The 20814-nt window shown below is 40.2% G+C and overlaps 1 protein-coding gene across 1 annotated transcript; it reads right to left on the minus strand.

The window, feature by feature from the left end:
• Positions 1 to 264: 264 nt before the first annotated feature.
• On the minus strand, positions 265 to 19145 carry tp53 (tumor protein p53). Its single transcript, XM_084178474.1, has 11 exons — positions 18999 to 19145; positions 18364 to 18501; positions 18046 to 18091; positions 17609 to 17806; positions 7436 to 7622; positions 7093 to 7205; positions 3124 to 3233; positions 2711 to 2856; positions 2404 to 2504; positions 2181 to 2284; positions 265 to 2021 (listed from the first exon to the last, which is right to left on the minus strand). Exons 2-11 carry the CDS (start codon positions 18444 to 18446, stop codon positions 1928 to 1930), a joined length of 1182 nt encoding a protein of 393 aa, XP_084034600.1. The 5' UTR covers positions 18447 to 18501; positions 18999 to 19145; the 3' UTR covers positions 265 to 1927.
• Between the last annotated feature and the right edge of the window lie 1669 nt (positions 19146 to 20814).

Consider the following 20814-nt stretch of genomic DNA (forward strand, 5'->3'; position numbering starts at 1 on the left):
CGGGGGGCCAGTATATATAAAAAAATATGTATTCACTAACTGTAAGTCGCTCTGGATAAGAGCGTCTGCTAAATGACTAAAATGTAAAAAAAAATATATATATAAGAATAGAAGAAATTGATCAAGCTTGGACCAATCACTTTTGTATTAAATATTTTCATAATAATGTAACTTAAAATTGTCTATGCTTTACATTGCATGCATGCTGTCACACTTACTAATACATATATATTTATACAATAAATCACACAAAGCCAAACTTAATGAAAATGTCATGTTTTCTTTAATAGTTTTATGAAAATGTCAATGTATTTCCGTGGCAGTGTAATAAAAAGTGTGTTTGGAAGATATTCTGGTGTGTGTGTGTGTGTGTACTCTTTCTCTTAACAAAAATAAAAAAGGGTACAAAAACATTTTACCGATACAAAATTACGAAAGAGAATAAAGATTAAAAAATAAATTGGACCTTAAAAATATCCAACTAGGACTGCAATTTAAAGTAATACTTTTTTGCAATATTTCTGCAGTGTCTTACAAATTCCTGTTCTGAAAACAGCAAGTGTCTACCTGTGAGGGGAGTCTATTTGGCAGAACATTAAAAGGTTTTTTACCCAAAACGTATTCTCGGCACCCAGAACCAAATCAGCTACTCTTCTGGTAAGGCTGTTTTAAGACACTACCAAAGCATACATTTCAACATCATGATAAAAGGGGTGTCGTAGAAAAGACATGTTGCGCTAAACAGCTAGACACGTATGGCAGTGGCAGGATACTGTTGACAGAACTTTACAGTTAACAATATAATGACTAGGGAGGTAGATGTTCAGTTGAAGCTCTCACCCATTATTCAAGTAAGGATCTTATCAATAGGCCTCACTAACTAAACATCATCACTTATGAACCACAGTAAGGCCCCTGTACTCTAATACGTACTTATCTTTCATATGCAAAAAGGACTGCGTGATGGCCATGCTAGGTTGACGTTAGCTAAATGTACAGTACAGAGAACCCAGGGGAATGCATGTACTATATAGAAAAGAAAGTAGATCATATCACAATCCTACAAAAAGCAATACATATAGTCTAACAGGACAGAGAGTTCATTGTCCTCAGAGTGAGTAACACTAGAACAGGGATTCAGGACCTGCATGGGCCACCAACCAACTGATGAGCGCACCAAAGTTGCCCATAAGCATGACAGAATAACAAGCTTAACCTGCACTAAAACAGCATGCTAACATAAGGCTAGTAAGCTGCAAGCATCAACAGTTTACCGTAATTGCATTCCCTCAATTAATAGAAAAGGTACAGAACAGAAACAAAGCAGGATGGGTAAATCCTCTCTCTCGGGTCGTTCCACCTCAAAAAGCACAAGAAAAAGTATTGACACCCACCATATCAGATTGTTCGGAAATAGTTTCTGTAGTTGGTTACAGATATGATTAGCGTTCCTTAAACATTATTTTGTTGAAATATAATTTAATCTCTGAGAAATTAAGCTAATTGATTGCACCCAAACTGGCAATTTGAATAGGATTCAGATAATACAATATACAGCTCCATACTACTTGTCAAACACAGAACTGATACTGTATACTGGATGTTGGGGTGGGATTGGCATGGGGTGTGGGGGGTCCATGGGTGGCTTTTGATATTCATGTCTTACTCATTGGTAGGAAGAAGTTTGATCCAAATCGGATGTTGGGTACTATATTTCTTAAATATGATCTGAATCCTATCAATTAAAAACGGCCAATTTGGGTGCAATCAATTAGCTTAATTTCGCCAAGATAAAATGACATTTCAACAAAATAATGTTTTAGGAATGCCAATCTTACCTGTTTCTAATTAAATAAACAATTTCAGAACAATCGGATGGTGGGTGTCATGGCTTGCTGAAATGACATGGGACGACTCGCTCTCCTTCTCAGTCAGAGTCGCTCCTCTCCTCCTTCACCAGTAGTTTCTTCCCTTTCTTCGGCCCCACTCCGAGTTCCCGTTTGGCAACTCTCTTGGTGAGGCTGTAGGGGATTTCATGTTTAATTTGATTAAGATTCGGAAAGAAGGAAAAACACACACTCACGAGAGAGCCAAATGTTGCATAAGGGAAAGCGAGAGCGGGAGGAAGAGAGGATGTGTGTGTGTGTGCGCGTGTGTATCAGAGAGGTAAGTGAACTCACCGTTTCTGACGGTATTTGTCAGCGTCGGCAGCAGGCACCAACTCACTCAGTTCAAGACAGTCATTGAGCTTCTTCAGCATCTCATATTTCTCCTTCCCTCGGATCTGGAGGGGCAGACGAGCCCAGTTACACAAACAGCCAACAGCAGACTAGTGACTAGGCATCTCTGAAGGGGACGAGACATGATAATAAATTGCTGTTGGTCTGTCCTCTGAGTAGTTACCTGAAGAGTGTAGATCTCATCGTCACTCACAGCAGGGGAGGAGGACTTGGTCTTCTTACTGACTTCAGGCCGAGGGGCAGGCAGGGAGGCCTCCTTCACAGCTGAGAAGAACACAAACATGACACACATGATGAGGAACTGCTCACACTCAGGGTCATAGGTCAATGTCAACCTTTATCAGCCACAGAATAGAGGAATTCAACTTTATTGTCCAATGTGAATCTGACATCTTTCTTTTTGCCATCTTATGTTATTCCCAACCTCCCAACCCCATGGACACCGCTTTAAGATTGCCAGGATCTATTACAGCGTTTGGTTCCCTGGGCAGGCTTGGTCTTGGTCTCCAGGATTGTCTCCTGCTGCTTCTTCAGGTTGATCTCCTCTGTCTTCCTGTCTCGACCAGGACAGGCACACACACGCACCTCAAAGGAGCGCCGGCCCAGGAGTTGCCCCCTGCAGGACGGGAGAGGAAGTTCCCATCACTGTCATACCATGACATGACATTGGTTGGGGTCAACCCAGGACCAGGGTTGGGGTCAATTCCATTTTAATTCAGTGAAATTAAAATGGTCATTCTTAGAAAAGCAACAATGACTCTGAATTTAAATGGAACTGAGACAAAACCCTGCAGAGGAGAGACACAGGCAGGTAGAGGGAGCCAGAGATCACAAATCAGTCAATGGAGCAACAGTCGAAAATGGATTATTAGATGATACTCACTCCTGTGTCTCCAGGGTGATGATGGTGAGGATGGGTCTGCGGTTCATCCCTCCCATACAGGAGCTGTTGCACATGAAGTTGTATAGCACAGTGGTACACTCTGATCCCACCTGGGAAACCAGATAGACATCTGTGACAGATGGATACACTCGCTCTCATACACACACATACAGTGCTGTGAAAAAGTATTTACCCCCTTTCTGATTCTCTACTTTCGCATATGTTTTATACTGAATGTTATCAGATCTTCAACCAAAACCTAATATTAGATAAAGGGAACCTGAGTGAACAAATAACAACAATTAAATACTTATTTCATAAACAAAGTTACGCAACACCCAATGCCCCTGTGTGAAAAAGTAATTGCCCCCTTACACTCAATAACTGATTGTGCCACCTTTAGCTGCAATGACTCCAACCATACACTTGGTTAACAGTTGTTAATCAGTCTCTCACGTCGCTGTGGAGGAATTTTGGCGCACTCTTCCATGCAGAACTGCTTTAACTCAGCGACATGTGGGTTTGCAAGCATGAACTGCTCGTTTCAAGTCCTGCCACAACATCTGAATTGTGATTTGGTCTGGACTTTGACTAGGCTACTAGAATGTGTGCTCGAAGGTTATACACCTGTCAGCAACGGGTGTGGCTGAAATAGCAGAATCCACTAATTTGAAGGGGTGTCCACATACTTTTGTACATATAGTGTATTCAGACCCCTTTACTTTTTCCACATTTTGTTACGTTACAGCCTTATTCTAAAATGGATTACATAAATATTTTTCCTCCTCAATCTACACACAACACCACATAATGACAATGGTCACTCTGACAGAGCTCCAGAGTTCCTCTGTGGAGATGGGAGAAACCTTCCAGAATGACAACCATCTCTGCAGCACTCCACCAATCAGGCTTTTATGGTAAAGTGGCCAGACGGAAGCCACTCCTAAGTAAAAAGGCACATGACAGCCTGGTTGGAGTTTGCCAAAAGGCACCTAAAGGACTCTCGGACCATAAGAAACAAGATTGTCTGGTCTGATGAAACCCAGATTTAAGTCTTTGGCCTGAATGCCAAGCGTCACATCTGAAGGAAACCTGGCACCATCCCTACGGTGAAGCATGGTGGTGGCGGCATCATCATGCTGTCGTAACCTGACTTTTTATTAATACGGCGACTGTTATTTATCGAATCAACTGTGTTAATTGTCACTCTATTAAATTAATCATGTAACAATTAACTCATTAGGAATTTGGGGCACCACGGAAGAAGTTGTTTAACGAGTTACCATCTCCCGAATTAGACACTACCGTTCAAAAGTTTGGGGTCACTTAGAAATGTCCTTGTTTTCTAAAGAAAAGCTAACATCAAATTGATCAGAAATACAGTGTAGATATTGTTAATGTTGTAAATGGCTATTGTAGCTGGAAATGGCAGATTTTTAATGGAATATCTACATAGGCGTACAGAGGCCCATTATCAGCAACCATCAGTCCTTTGTTCCAATGGCACGTTGTGTTTGCTAATCTAAGTTTATCATTTTAAAAGGCAAATTGATCACTAGAAAACCCTTTTGCAATTATGTTGGCACAGCTGAAAACTGTTGTGCTGATTAAAGAAGCAATAAAACTGGCCTTCTTGAGACTAGTTGAGTATCGGGATGGCGTTTCGCTGCAGAATGCTGTGGTAGCCATGCAGGTTAAGTGTGCCTTGAATTTTAATTAAAATCAGACAGTGTCACCATAACACCTCCTCCTCAATGCTTTACGGTGGGAACTACATTTACATTTTTATATTTTTAGTCATTTAGCAGACGCTCTTATCCAGAGCGACTTACAGGAGCAATTAGGGTTAAGTGCCTTGCTCAAGGGCACAGACAGATTTTTCACCTAGTCGGCTCGGGGATTAGAACCAGCGACCTTTCGGTTACTGGCACAACGCTCTTACCCACTAAGCTACCTGCCGCCCTAACTACATGTGCAGAGATCATCCTTTCACCCACATCGCGTCTCACAAAGACACGTCGGTAGGAACCAAATATCTCAAATTTGGACTCCAGACCAAAGGACAAACTTCCACCAGTCTAATGTCCATTGCTCGTGTTTCTTGGCCCAAGCAGGTCTCTTCTTATTATTGGTGTCCTTTAGAAGTGGTTTTTTGCAGCAATTCGACCATGAAGGCCTGATTCACAGTCCCCTATGAACAGTTGATGTTGAGATGTGTCTGTGAAGAATTTATTTGGGCTGCATTTTCTGAGGCTGGTAACTAATGAACTTATCCTCTACAGCAGAGGTAACTCTGGGTCTTCCATTCCTGTCCTCATGAAAGCCAGTTTCATCATAGCGCTTGATGGTTTTTGCGACTGCACTTGAAGAAACTTTCAAAGTTCTTGAAATGTTCCGTATTGACTGACCTTCATGTCTTAAAGTAATGATGGACTGTCATTTCTCTTTGCTTATTTGAGCTGTTCTTGCCATAATATGGTCTTTTACCAAACAGGACTATCTTCTGTATATCCCCCCTACCTGGTCACAACACAACTGATTGGCTCAAACGCATTAAGGAAAGAAATTCCACAAATTAACTTAAGAAGTAACACCTGTTAATTGAAATGCATTCCATTGAAATGCATCCCCATGAAGCTAGTTGAGAGAATGCCAAGAGTGTGCAAAACTGTCATCAAGGCAAAGGGTGGCTATTTGAAGAATCTCAAATATAAAATATATTTTGATTTATTTAACACTTTTTAGTTACTACATGATTCTATATGTGTTATTTCATAGTTTTGATTTCTTCACTATTATTCTACAATGTAAAAAATAGTAAAAATAAAGAAAAACCCTTGAATGAGTAGGTGTGTCCAAACTTTTGACTGGTAGTGTGTGTGTGTGTGTATAATATATATATATATATATATATATATATATATATATATTATACACTTTATTACAGCAAAGACTAAAAACAGTTGCACGCATTCGTGAATTGCAGTTTATTTATTGTTTAGGCTAATTATCCAAAGCTCACTTTGTTATTTCATTTTAAAACTAAAATGTGCTCTTCAGCCGATGGTAGTTATACAAAGCTATTACTATAAGAAGCTTACTAATGATAATGACATTACTTATAATTATAATGATGATAATAATAATAATAATAAGAGCGAGAGCTGCGTGCATATTATGTGTGACAAACAGGTGCTGTTAGATAACAATATTATTTTTCTGCCCGTTTGGAAAAGTGTAAACACCAAATGTACCAGAAAGTCTGTTCTAACGAAACATTTGTAAAGGCTTTATTACAGCATAGCAAAGATCCAAAACAGCCGAATTTGTGAAATTGGTTTATCCAACATTTTGTGGTTGCGTGAGGCTTGGTGCTCATGGAAACAGTAGGCTACTAATTCAACGGCGCACTGAAGATTAAGTTCCAGAACCGCAGACAACGACCACTATCCATCACGGTAGAAAGCGCATTTGTCATAAAATAATATTATATTTATTAGTGAACCACCATTATTCTTAAATAATAGAATCATTTACAATTTCAGTAGCACATGTCTTAGAGCACAGGTGTCAAACTCATTCCACAGAGGGTCGAGTGTCTGCAGGTTTTCGCTCCTCCCTTGATTCATGAATTAGGGTCACTAATTAGTAAGGAACTACCCACACCTGGTTGCCTAGGGCTTAATTGAAAGGAAAAACCAAAAACCTGCAGACACTAGGCCCTCCATTGAATGAGTGACACCCCTGTCTGCGTGATGGACTGTGCCATCCCTGTGGCCTCCGCAATGGATTAGTCCACAGAGACAGGTGCAAATCAGACGGGTGTCTTGTGCACCATGAAAAAAGAAATCACATTTGCAACTGCTCGACTAAAGAAATCTCTGACCAACAGCCTATAGCCCAAACAATCGTCCAGTAGACTAAATGGGGTCAGCCCTAACACACACAACAGTAGAGTATGGGACCTACCTGAGGCGGCTCATAGGGGACGAGCACGCTCTGTCTCAGAGTGTTACCATCCTCCATATACTCTGCTCGCTGGTTCCCCTCAACTCTGACCAGGTGACCTCGTGGGGCAGGACCTAAGGCACAGAAAACACTTATGAGTATTAAGTGACACTGAGGATAGCCTACCAGCCGAAACATTTGCGTTACACTTGTTGCCTCTTGAATGAATGAGTATAAAAGAACTCAAACTCCTTTTATAGTGTGGACCCTCTATACTGCATCTAAGAGCACACAGTAGAACATTCTAGATCTTTCTAACACGTTGTAGTTTGGGTAAGAGTAGCCTTCCCGCTGTGTTGTGTACCTTCATTGTTCTCGCTGGTGCTCTGGTGGTGAGGACAGCGTCTCACCACGTCAGCCACGTCGCTCAACTTCTTATAGACGGCCAGGGCTCGTACCACTGCCCCCGGAGGAGGGGGGTGGTCCACCACAATCTGAACTGGACAAGTCTTTGCCAACTGGCAGAACAACTTGTTCAGGTCTGGAGAATACTGGAGAAGAAGAGCGAGAAGGGGTTTGTTAAAATCAAAAACCATACTTAGATTAAACAAAGACTGTCAGCATTGTTCTAGTACCGGTGTGATAGATATTATGGCAACGAAATACAAACTTCACCATATTAATTTGGTCACTGTACCCGAACCTATCACTTCTATTTTTTGATAGTTTGATTTAACTCACAAAATGAGTCAAAATTAGGATGTATACATGTCCAAAATTCATAAAGTAAATCTGATCCCCATTGTTCTTGTTTGACTCTGCCCTGAACCTTTCCATGTCCCCTTTGAAGTATTGGACAGTAGAAAATGTAGTTATTTCAAAGCACATGATTAGTTCAGATCTAATTAGTGACATGAGAAGGACATTTGACCATTACAAGAAGTTTGGACAAAAGAGGAATCTCTTACCTTCTGTATAAAGCAGAGTCCTCTTGATTCTTATCAACTGTACTGAAACTCAAGGCTGCTGTGACAGCCCAGCGTCCTCCAAATAAACACATTTTAACATCATTCCTCTCCTGATATACTCTCCAGATTATGAATGAGTCCAGGTTTAAATATTCTGTACAGAGATTATGCTGCTCCCCCAGTTCATATGGCCAGGACTGAAACCCCTCCCCCAACCCTGCTCTGAGGCAAGTCATGACATGTCCTCACAGGCTAAATGTACCATTGCCATTTCAACCTTTATAAAAGACTCATGCTTATTATGCTTTATTAAACATTCCAGTGAATGTGCTGTAGTAAATATAATACTATGTTAGGTGTTATTAATATTAAAGGTGTATAGCAGCGACATTATTGCAAATGTACCATTATAAAGTAAATGATATAGCGCCCATCACATTTACAATGCCTGCCTACAATGAGCTACATTGTACAAGTTTGATACCAACATCAGAGACATTGTTGCATTTGCTCCAAGTAACATTGTTGCAAGTGGAAGATGTTTATGCTATTGTGCCCATTTCAAATGAAACTTCATTTCCTCAAAAATGTAAACGGAACATGTAAAGTGTTGGTCCCATGTTTTATGAGCTGAAATAAAAGATCCCAGACGTTTTCCATATGCACAAAAAGCTTATTTCTCTCTAAATGTTGTGCACAAATTAGTAATTACTCCTTTGCCAATATAATCCATCCACCTGGCAGGTGTGGCATATTAAGAAGCTGATTAAACAGCATGATCATTACACAGGTGCACCTTGTGCTGGGGACAAAAGAAGGCCACTCTAAAATGTGCAGATGTGTCACACAACGCTACAGATGTCCCAAGTTGAGGAAGTGTGCAATTGGCATGCTGGCAGCAGGAAAATCCACCAGAGCTGTTGCCAGAGAATTGAATATTAATTTCTCTACCAATGTTGTTTGAGAATTTGTCAGTACGTCCAACCGGGCTCACAAACGCAGACCATGTTTATGGCGTTGTGTGGGCAAGCGGTATGCTGATGTCAATGTTGTGAATAGATTGCCCCATGGTGGCAGTGGGTTATGATATGGGCAGGCAGAAGCTACGGACAACGAACACAATTGCATTTTATCGATGGCAATTTGAATGCACAGAGATACCGTGACGGGATACTGAGGCCCATTGTCGTGCCATTCATACGCTGCCATCTCCTCATGTTTCAGCATGATGATGCACAGCCCCATGTTGCAAGGATCTGCACACAATTCCTGGAAGCTGAAAATGTTCTGCATACTCCCATGGTCTGCATACTCACCAGACATGTCACCCATTGAGTATGTTTGGGATGCTCTGGATTGACGTGTACGGCAGCGTGTTCCAGTTCCCGCCAATATCCAGCAACTTCGCACAGCCATTGACGAGGAGTGGGACAACATTCCACAGGCCACAATCAACAACCTGAGCAACTCGCGCCGAAGACGTGGCTGTCGATTAAGGAAACCCTTCACACCTCTCTGATTCAGAGGGGTTGGATTAAATGCGGAAGACACATTTCAGTTGAATGCATTCAGTTGTAACAACTAACTAGGTATCCCCCTTTCCTTTCGAAGGAGATGTGTCGCGCTGCATGAGGCGAATGGTGGTCACACCAGATACTGACTGGTTTTCTGATCCATGCCGCTACTTATTTTTTTGAAGGCATCTGTGACCAACAGATGCATATCTGTATTCCCAGTCATGTGAAATCCATAGATTAGGGCCTAATGAACTTATTTCAATTGACTGATTTCCTTGTAACTCAAGAAAATCTTTTAAACTGTTGCGTTTAGATTTTTGTTCAGTATATAATCTATATGCTAAGTATGTGTTACTTCCAACACCAGTAGGTAAGTTACTATTATAAAAGACACATTAAGATCAATATGAGATATTAGCTCCATTGTCATATCAAGCCCACACCTCTCATGTGTTGTCGTGACGTACTTTAACGTATGACTGTTATTTATTGAATCAGCTAACTGTGTTTAATTGTCACTCGATTAAATTAATCATGTAACAATTAACTCATTAGGAATTTGGGGCACCACGGAATAAGTTGTTTAAGGAGTTACCATCTCCCGAATTAAACTCATCTATCTATCTATCTATCTATCTATCTATCTATCTATCTATCTATCTATATATATATATATATATATATATATATATATATATACACACACACACGTACATATATATACACACAGCTGCAGAAAAAATTAAGAGACCACTGCAAAATGATCAGTTTCTCTAGTTTTACTATTTATTTACATTTACATTTTAGTCATTTAGCTGACGCTCTTATCCAGAGCGACTTACATGAGCAATTAGGGTTAAGTGCCTTACTCAAGGGCACATCAACAGATTTTTCACCTAGTCGGCTCGGGGATTAGAACCAGCGACCTTTCGATTACTGGCACAACGCTCTTAACCACTAAGCTACCTGCCGCCCCATTTATAGGTATGTGTTTGGGTAAAAATAACATTTTTGTTTTATTCTATAAACTACTGACAACATTTCTCCCAAATAAAAATATTGTAATTTAGAGCATTTATTTGCAGAAAATGACAACTGGTCAAAATAACAAAAAAGATGCAGTGTTTTCAGACCTCGAATAATGCAAAGAAAATAAGTTCATGTTCATTTTTAAACAACACAATAGTAATGTTTTAACTTAGGAAGAGTTTAGAAATCAATATTTGGTGGAATAACCCTAATTTTCAATCACAGCTTTCATGCGTCTTGGCATGCTCTCCACCAGTCTTTCACATTGATGTTGGGTGACTTTATGCCACTCCTGGCGCAAAAATTCAAGCAGATCGGTTTTGTTTGATGGCTTGTGACCATCCATCCAGCACCCCCAGATCATCACCGATCCTCCACCAAATTTCACAGTGGATGCGAGACACTGTGGCTTGTAGGCCTCTCTAGGTCCCCGTCTAACCATTAGATGACCAGGTGTTGGGCAAAGCTGAAAATTTGACTCATCAGAGAAGATGACCTTACTCCAGTCCTCTATGGTCCAATCCTTATGGTCTTTTGCAAACCTCAGCCTGGCTCTTCTTTGCTTCTCATTGATGAAGGGCTTTTTTCTAGCTTTGCACAACTTCAGCCCTGCCCCTAGGAGCCTGTTTCGAACCGTCCTCGCCGTGCACTTCACCCCAGCTGCCGTTTGCCATTCTTTTTGTAGGTCACTTGATGTCATCCTACGGTTGTTGAGTGACATTCGAATGAGTTGGCGGTCATCCCGGTCAGTAGAGTCGTTTTCGCCCTCTGCCGGTCTGTAGCTTTGTTGTCCCCAATGTCTGCTGCTTGACCTTGTTCTTGTGAACCGCCGTCTTTGAAATTTTAAGGATGGAAGCAACCCGACGCTCACTGTATCCCTCTGCCAGTAAAGCCAGAATTGAACCCTTCTTTTCCTCACTCAAAACTTTCCCTTTGAACTCTTTTGACATGGTCAATAGTTATTTTTTGATTAATATTACTTTTGAGGTACTATTAGCACTGTTTTTGCGATCCAGCTGGTCCTATTGCAAGAGGATAGTGATGACCACAGCAGTGGTTTTTTATACTTTCTCGTTAAATAAGATTTGGTTCATGTGATCACCTAATCAGTACCTAATTCAGTAGAATGAGGTGTGCCTGTGTTTGAATTCAACAGACACTGGAATGGAATGGCTGTCATACATGTAGAGATGCTAATTTAAGAAAAATTTGCAGTGGTCTCTTAATTTTTTCCAGAGCTGTATGCATGCATGTATGTATGTATGTACGTACAGTGGGGAGAACAAGTATTTGATACACTGCCGATTTTGCAGGTTTTCCTACTTACAAAGCATGTAGAGGTCTGTAATTTTTATCATAGGTACACTTCAACTGTGAGAGACGGAATCTAAAACAAAAATCCAGAAAATCACATTGTATGATTTAAGTAATTAATTTGCATTTTATTGCATGACATAAGTATTTGATCACCTACCAACCAGTAAGAATTCCGGCTCTCAGAGACCTGTTAGTTTTTCTTTAAGAAGCCCTCCTGTTCTCCACTCATTACCTTTATTAACTGCACCTGTTTGACCTCGTTACCTGTATAAAAGACACCTGTCCACACACTCAAACAGACTCCAACCTCTCCACAATGGCCAAGACCAGAGAGCTGTGTAAGGACATCAGGGATAAAATTGTAGACCTGCACAAGGCTGGGATGGGCTACAGGACAATAGGCATGCAGGTTGGTGAGAAGGCAACAACTGTTGGCGCAATTATTAGAAAATGGAAGAAGTTCAAGATGACGGTCAATCACCCTCGGTCTGGGGCTCCATGCAAGATCTCACCTCGTGGGGCATCAATGATCATGAGGAAGGTGAGGGATCAGCCCAGAACTACACGGCAGGACCTGGTCAATGACCTGAAGAGAGCTGGGACCACAGTCTCAAAGAAAACCATTAGTAACACACTATGCCGTCATGGATTAAAATACTGCAGCGCACGCAAGGTCCCCCTGCTCAAGCCAGCGCATGTCCAGGCCCGTCTGAAGTTTGCCAATGACCATCTGGATGATCCAGAGGAGGAATGGGAGAAGGTCATGTGGTCTGATGAGACAAAAATAGAGCTTTTTGGTCTAAACTCCACTCGCCGTGTTTGGAGGAAGAAGCAGGATGAGTAAAACCCCAAGAACACCATCCTAACCGTGAAGCATGGAGGTGGAAACATCATTCTTTGGGGATGCTTTTCTGCAAAGGGGACAGGACGACTGCACCGTATTGAGGGGAGGATGGATGGGGCCATGTATCGCGAGATCTTGGCCAACAACCTCCTTCCCTCAGTAAGAGCATTGAAGATGGGTCGTGGCTGGGTCTTCCAGCATGACAACGACCCGAAACACACAGCCAGGGCAACTAAGGAGTGGCTCCGTAAGAAGCATCTCAAGGTCCTGGAGTGGCCTAGCCAGTCTCCAGACCTGAACCCAATAGAAAATCTTTGGAGGGAGCTGAAAGTCCGTATTGCCCAGCAACAGCCACGAAACCTGAAGGATCTGGAGAAGGCCAAAATCCCTGCTGCAGTGTGTGCAAACCTGGTCAAGACCTACAGGAAACGTATGATCTCTGTAATTGCAAACAAAGGTTTCTGTACCAAATATTAAGTTCTGCTTTTCTGATGTATCAAATACTTATGTCATGCAATAAAATGCAAATTAATTACTTAAAAATCATACAATGTGATTTTCTGGATTTTTGTTTTAGAATCCGTCTCTCACAGTTGAAGTGTACCTATGATAAAAAATTACACAAAGCATGTAGAGGTCTAAGTAGGAAAACATGCAAAATCGGCAGTGTATCAAATACTTGTTCTCCCCACTGTATGTGTGTATATATATGTATATATATATATATATATATATATATATATATATATACACACACACATACATATATATATAGATAAGTCGCTTATCAAATAATTACCTCTTATCAGTCTCATTCTGAACGTTGCATAATCCTTGAACCTGCAAGAACCCTACCCTTATTGATGAATCAGCAATACACAAAATTGGCTTAATTATTTATTTACTAACTAACTAAATAATAACACAATACAAACACACAGTTGTAGTTTTAAACCATTTTGTAACATTTAGCTCACGCTTCACGTCTGCTGGTCTTGTAGAGTGTCAACCATTTTAAGCCGTGGGCTTCCTGGTCTGGTAGAAATTAAGTCCCCACCAACCATTTCCCACATTCTTTTAAATAGGAATATTGTTTCATTATCCACTTTTGGATGTTGGAGTCTTGGCAGGAAGACTTCCTTTGTTAACAAAGGGGTCCTTTCTCCCAATACTTTATGGCAAGGAAGAGAAAGTCTGCACGGTATTTATGACCGGTCATAAAACTGGTCCCCAGGAAAGGGGGTGTTCAAACCTTTGCCTAGTCGGCATGTTTGATCCTCAACCCATGAGGGCACGTCATGACAGTGTATACCACAACATTAACATGTGTGAAAACCACGATCACATCCCCAAAAACATGAATGAAACATAGGTGATAAACAGACGCTATCAAGGTGATAATAATTAAGAATAAGAGCGTAAAAAGAGAAAGTTCGACTGACCGGCAGTCGAACTAAGCGGAGGACGCAGGGCGGGGAGATGCCATGTTAGTTAACACCATCCTTACTGGAAGAGATTTGTTGAAATCACAAACAAACCAACGACATGTCCCGTCATGTCTTAGGACAATGCTTTGTGAATCAGTTGTCTTAAAAATCGACAAGCTATAGAAGGGCCACCATGAGACTTGTCTAACATGTTGATGGGCCAAGTTGTTCAAAGATTCGGGTGAAATCTAGCAATTGATTTTGCAATGACAACAGAATAGGTTGATCCTCCCCTGCCATGTTCTTGTGTGGCAAGGTTCCCTCTCTCTTTGCAACCTTCTGCTACACCGCACAGACAAAGGAGGACTGGACGGGATCTTATTTAACTTTCTGCAGTGGCCCAGGTAATTGACTATGTCCATTCAAAGGATGCTTAATTGGATGCGTTTGACTATATACTCGTCTGCGAACATATTAATAGAATCTAGGACGATTTAAAAAAGAAAAGGCCTACCTTGGTGACCAATGTTGAATGGAATGTTAGTTATATTCAAAATGACCAATTCAAAATGACAAAAACTATGGTGCTATACCAGAGCATTTCCATGTAAAATGCCCCATAAGCATTAACGTGAAGTTCATAAGGGCACATCAAATTTGGTGTCAAATGAAAACTAAGAGTCTATACATATATACATTTCTCAACCATTTCCCATCGTAAGAATTTGGAATAAGCATGCAAAGGCTTTGATTTCTGGTCAAACAGATGGAAAATGAGTTTTAGAAATACATCAGAACACAATAATGTTGAAGTAAAGACCCGTACCAACTAATATAAATGATTTGCCTTCTGTAAGTTTAAGAAATATTGCCTAGTGTCTTGTCATTCTGTTACCAAAAACCCACATATCTTCAAGATATTTTCAAATCTCTCCCTCATGAGGGAGGATAATGGAAGTTCACAGAAGTAACACATACAAAGGTAGACCTACCAATTAGTTATTGTTTCTACTGATAATTTGGTTTATGATTTATTAAGTAACTAGAAAATGCGTCATTCTGTTACCAAAAACCCACATATCTTCAAGATATTTTCCAAATCTCTCCCTCATGAGGGAGGATAATGGAAGTTCACAGAAGTAACACATACAAAGGTAGACCTACCAATTAGTTATTGTTTCTACTGATAATTTGGTTTATGATTTATTAAGTAACTAGAAAATGCGTCATTCTGTTACCAAATGGGTAACGAATGACCCTCCGAAAAATTGGGAATTCATAGTAGTCACAAACCACAGTTGGGTCACCTGCTACTGTCCTGCCTTCCACTGTCAGACTGTTATGTTCAACTCATAACAGTTTTCTTTCTCTTTCTGTTATGTGGTGGTCAAATGGTCCAAAAGGATTCTGGACAACCCCTCCCTCGCTCTATCTCCAGTTAATGTTACCTCTCCCAGCTCATACTGACACCTACCCATGAGCCCCCTTTCTTTCCATTTACTGTATCAGCCCTCTCACCCACTGAGCACTGACGTCCATGGACGTTGAAAATAAGTTAACATTTTATCAGTCCAAATCTGAACCAATCATAGACGTTTGGACAGCACAGTAGATTATAGGTCAGTACAATACAGTACAGTTTAGTACAGTTCAGTAGAGCACACTAGAGTACTTTACTGAACTTTACTCTGTACTGAACTCTACTCTGCTGTACTCTGATGTCCAACCTTGTGAAACATAGACGTCTACGATTGGTACAGATTTGGTCTGGTCCAACCAAATTTGGTCTTGTTTGGGGGCGGAGCTCATTAGAATAATATCCAGTGTGTAGTAGAATAATACCCAAACATGCAAAGGAGGATATTACATTTTTCTACCTTTGTGTACATATTCAGGATACATCACCATGAAGAGAACGACATTCATAATTATGGATTTCTGTATAGTACAGATCATGGACCCATAATGTTATTCTGTTACCATCATTTTGTTACCAGTTATTAATCCAGTTCACTTACTGTAATTCAATAACCAAAATGGATTTTTTCAAACTCAAGGTGTTATATCATAGCCCACACTATTCTTTCTGCAGACATCTTTGAATCTTAAAAAGGATAGTTTGGGATTTTGGCAACTTCCCCAGAGTCAGATTTTATGTCTGCGATAACGCTAGTTAGCATTGACTCGTGAAACTACCTCATACAATACGCAGAGATATACAAATGGCATCCATGAGTTCATCAGACTCTGGGGAAGTAGATAAAGGGCTTAATTGCTCAAATCCCGCACTATCCCTTAACTGAGTTTTTGGAAAACGTGGTCACAAACTGAGGGAGATTTTGCCGCCATTCTGTTACCAAACTTTACATCTGCACTGTTCTTCGAGTAAATGTGATTTTTGTAAATGTCAGTGGACATTGTTAAAAGTAGTGATTGTGCATAGTTTCACTTTGCAATCAATGGTTTTTCATTGGCATACTTTGTGAAAAATCTGAGTCACAGCATCATTCTGTTACTGTGGAATTGCCCACCACTAAGAGTTATAAGAAATCATACATTAAATAAAATCATATTTCATTAAAACTATAGTTAATGTGATTGATACGCTATAGAAAATATTATGGCAATTTAGATTAAAAACTTTATTTACACATAGGCTACTTTAAATGATGAATAAGAGTTTAATTGAGCAGCCATCATGGGTGGTATACATAGGGCCCTATAAAATCTGCGATGCGGAAAACGCGGACGGAATCTGATATTAAAACGGAATTAAACAATATAAAAAATGTATTGAACTTAGTAGAAAGTTTGTTAGATGTATTGACCTAGAAAAGTAGTTAAACTGCACTAGTTTCTCATAACTCATGAAAATAATGCATCAGTGATTCTCATTTCCTGTAACTTTCTGAAGAAGTAATGGCTAGGGAATGCGCTTGTTTGTGTTGTGTAACCAGTTAGAATGCCGAAACTAAAGGCTTTCCCAAAAAAACGTTCCAATTAAATATTGACTGCAAAGTAGGCCTACTTGGCAGAATGACATCATGATGAATTGCCTATCAATCAGGTGGGCATTTGTTTTGCCACATACATGCAGTACAGAATATTTTTCCCAAACATCAAAAGTGGTCTCCTGATGTGGTTTAAGCATTGTTGTGGACCAATGTTGTTTTCTATGAAAAAGTGTGATTGTGAGTGGTCCTCTGTAGCTCAGCTGGTAGAGCACGGCGCTTGTAACGCCAAGGTAGTGGGTTCGATCCCCGGGACCACCCATACACAAAAATGTATGCACGCATGACTGTAAGTCGCTTTGGATAAAAGCGTCTGCTAAATGGCATATACCATTTTTATTTTTTTACCTGAAATTGGAAAAGGCCCTAATTACATAGGTGTGTGTTTGCTTGTGCATGAGTGTGTCAAATCCCTTAGACTCACTGTGCAAGTGACGGACTTGGCTGTGCTGGACTGGAGGAAACGTAGCTGGAACCCCAGGGCCCCGGGGTAGTCAGACGTGGTTGGTACGGTGGAGGTAGGTGGAGAGCCAGTGTCCAGGGTAGAGATGGAGGGCTGGGGTGCAGACACCTCAAACAGACTCTGATCAAACTCCCCCTGGAGAGGGGCCTCCATCATGAACTGCATGTAAGAGAAATATGTTTTTCTTAATACAACGAATGGTATCAGAGCAAGAGTTTCCTACAAAGGTTAGGTAAATAGTGCACTGCAATGGGGAGACCAACATTTGTTTCCGGCAACAACCCAATTGTAACTTGAGACAACATTAAACATTTGACAACATAAAAATAACTCACTAAATATTACACAGAAATAACATGCACATATGAGGAAAAATTACTTGCTGCAGTGAAACGTACATTATCATATTCCACCCAAGCCTCGGTTACAGGTGGTTGAACTTCCCTGATATATATATGAGAGAGAGAGAGAGAGAGACTTTAAACTTAGAAAACAACCAAATGCAGGCATTGATCATGCCATATTACAAACGTTGAGAATGTCAAAACTTTGGAGCTGATGGTGATAGCAACCGCTGCCTAGCTTATGTCTACACATCACAGATGGTCATAACCCTGAGGATGGAGACAAAACTTAAGAGGCAGAAACACTAGGAGGAGGAAACATAACATTTCAGTATCTGATTAATTCCATTGTCATACTGCACAGTTTCTTACATCAGGTTCAAATTCATTTTCCACAGGTCCTCGAAAGACTCCTGGCTGAGGGGAAGAGACACGTTCTCCACCAGATCAGCCATGATGGCTTTCTCTAGCACCTCAAAGCAGCACAGAGGGAAGCAAAGCCAACCGGAGCTGAAAGGAGAGACAAGAGATGAGAAACATGCAATATGATAAGAATGAGATGAAATAAGCGTTACAGTATTTACTATGTAACGTTAAACAGGATACAATACAAATTGCCAAGACATATCAAAATGATTAGCTCGTAGTAAGAAGAATGGGAGGGCTCAAAATGCTAAGTGTGGTTCCAAACGACGTTTCAGGGACGTTTGTTGTCTTTCCATACCTAACATGCTCACTTCCGTGTTATTGCCACGATGACCATGCAATAGCTAACAAACGTACATCATTTCAATACAATCTAACGTTAACTAGGTATAAAACAATGCCGACATACAATCTCCCTTGCTAGATAACTCCCATTCAAGTCAGTCTCATAGATGAAAGCAGTACACAGTCATTGGCTACCTGAATGATGTAAAACAAACCCCATAAGCGACAAACCAAGGAATGTTCGCTAGCAGCTAACTAGCTCTGATCATTTAAGTCTATCTGGTGGACTAACTTACCTTCTCCGATCTTATTACCCCGAAACTCCTGACTGCACAGTTATAAATTCACATGTATTTTTGCCGGGGGTGTTAAGTATCTATTTTGCCAGCACAATATTTCTATACTTTTCGTCCACGCGTTGGGGAATCCCCTAAATTTGACCTGAGATGTGGGCGGAGTCAAATGGGTCAGCCAATCAAATCCAACCAACGAAAAGTAAATTCATTAAAATCAAAACTGCGCCGAGGGGCTCGAAATATATATATATATATATAATAGAACTTTAGCGATGTCAATGATAGTAAACTACAAATAAAATGTCAAAGGAATATTTTCATGTTGTATGATCAAGTGTTGTTGGGTGCGTTCCAGATATAGTCTCCCAAGGCTGGCATTCCAGATACATTGGAGAAGTGTCTCGCTAGTATTGGGGGCTTTGCGCCCAAGGAATACTGTAACACAGGCTGGTGTCTACCTAAGGCCCGGACTTTTATTGTACAAGGAGCAGATCCTCACTGTTGCACCACAGGATCGTAAGATTGAACAATCTGTCAGCTGTTCGCTCTCTCTCCATCTACAATGAAACCAGCAAAGGCATGCATAATCTGGAACGCACCCAAATGGCCCACAACCCACAGGCCTGAGCAAATTATGACAAAAGTGACATAAAATTAAGAGAAGATGCTTTTATAGATTCAAATTAACAGAATACAAACAATTTCCCTGTCCAATTTACCGATATCATACACTCACCTCCATATGTATTTGGACAGTGAAGCAACATTTAATTTGCCTCTATACTCCAACATTTTGGATTTTAATCAATATTGGTTTTAGCGCTTTATGTATCTAGTCCCAGCATTGAGTACTTTCTTTTCTAAACGGTAAAACAGATATGTATGAAAATACCCTCAAATAAAAGGTGACATTCCGTACTGTCGTCTCATATTAAACATTTGATCTCAAAATGCTGGAGTAGAGACATTTTAGCTTCACTTTCAAAACACAGAGGTGAGTACATGCTAGATTACAAAACAAAAACCACCAGAAAGAGTGGTGATGTGAGGATATCAGAGCCTCCATTTCATTATTTTACTGAAAATATAGAAGTTTCATGTTTCAAGTGGATGTTTCATACTTTTCTTGACCATCTAAAAGTCAATATAGGCTACATAGTTCTAAAATCCAACTTTTCAAACAAACTTTTTGATATAATAATCAGATAAATATGTAGACATACTTTACAGGGAAAACGAAGAGAGATTCTCTGCACATCCTTTCTGCTTCTCTACCACATGGGCACATACAATGGCTCTCTGTCACAGGCACATGCCGGACATGGTGAACAAGACTGACAAAAAATACATAACTGTAACAAAACCAATAAATGCAAGTAAACAATACATATATAATTAATTCAAATAATGATTGTAGATAATTGGCAGAATCTACCGCACACCCAAATCAGATTAGTGAAGGTAGTAGAGGCAAAATGCTAAACTGGAGAAACAGGAAAAACTATCCAGACAGATGCAAATTCATTTTAAATGGTAGCTGAGCTTTCGGTCAGTCGACCTTCATCAGAGCCAATTCAAATAATTCATAAAATACTTTAAAAGCCTAAGCACTAATGTATCAGTGTAAAATCTATTTATCTGATAGAAAATGTGACTAATTGCATCAAAAACCTCCCCGAAACCATACGTTAATTGAAATATACATAAATTAACAACAATTAAATTCCTTGACTGCATAGCATGTTTATCTAATATCAATGGCAACTTACTCCTGCAATTGAATCACCCACCTTTTATTGGTGATGTCTGGAAAATA

This window comes from Coregonus lavaretus (assembly GCF_964263955.1).
Source record: "Coregonus lavaretus genome assembly, chromosome: 15".
Classification (NCBI taxonomy): domain Eukaryota; kingdom Metazoa; phylum Chordata; class Actinopteri; order Salmoniformes; family Salmonidae; genus Coregonus; species Coregonus lavaretus.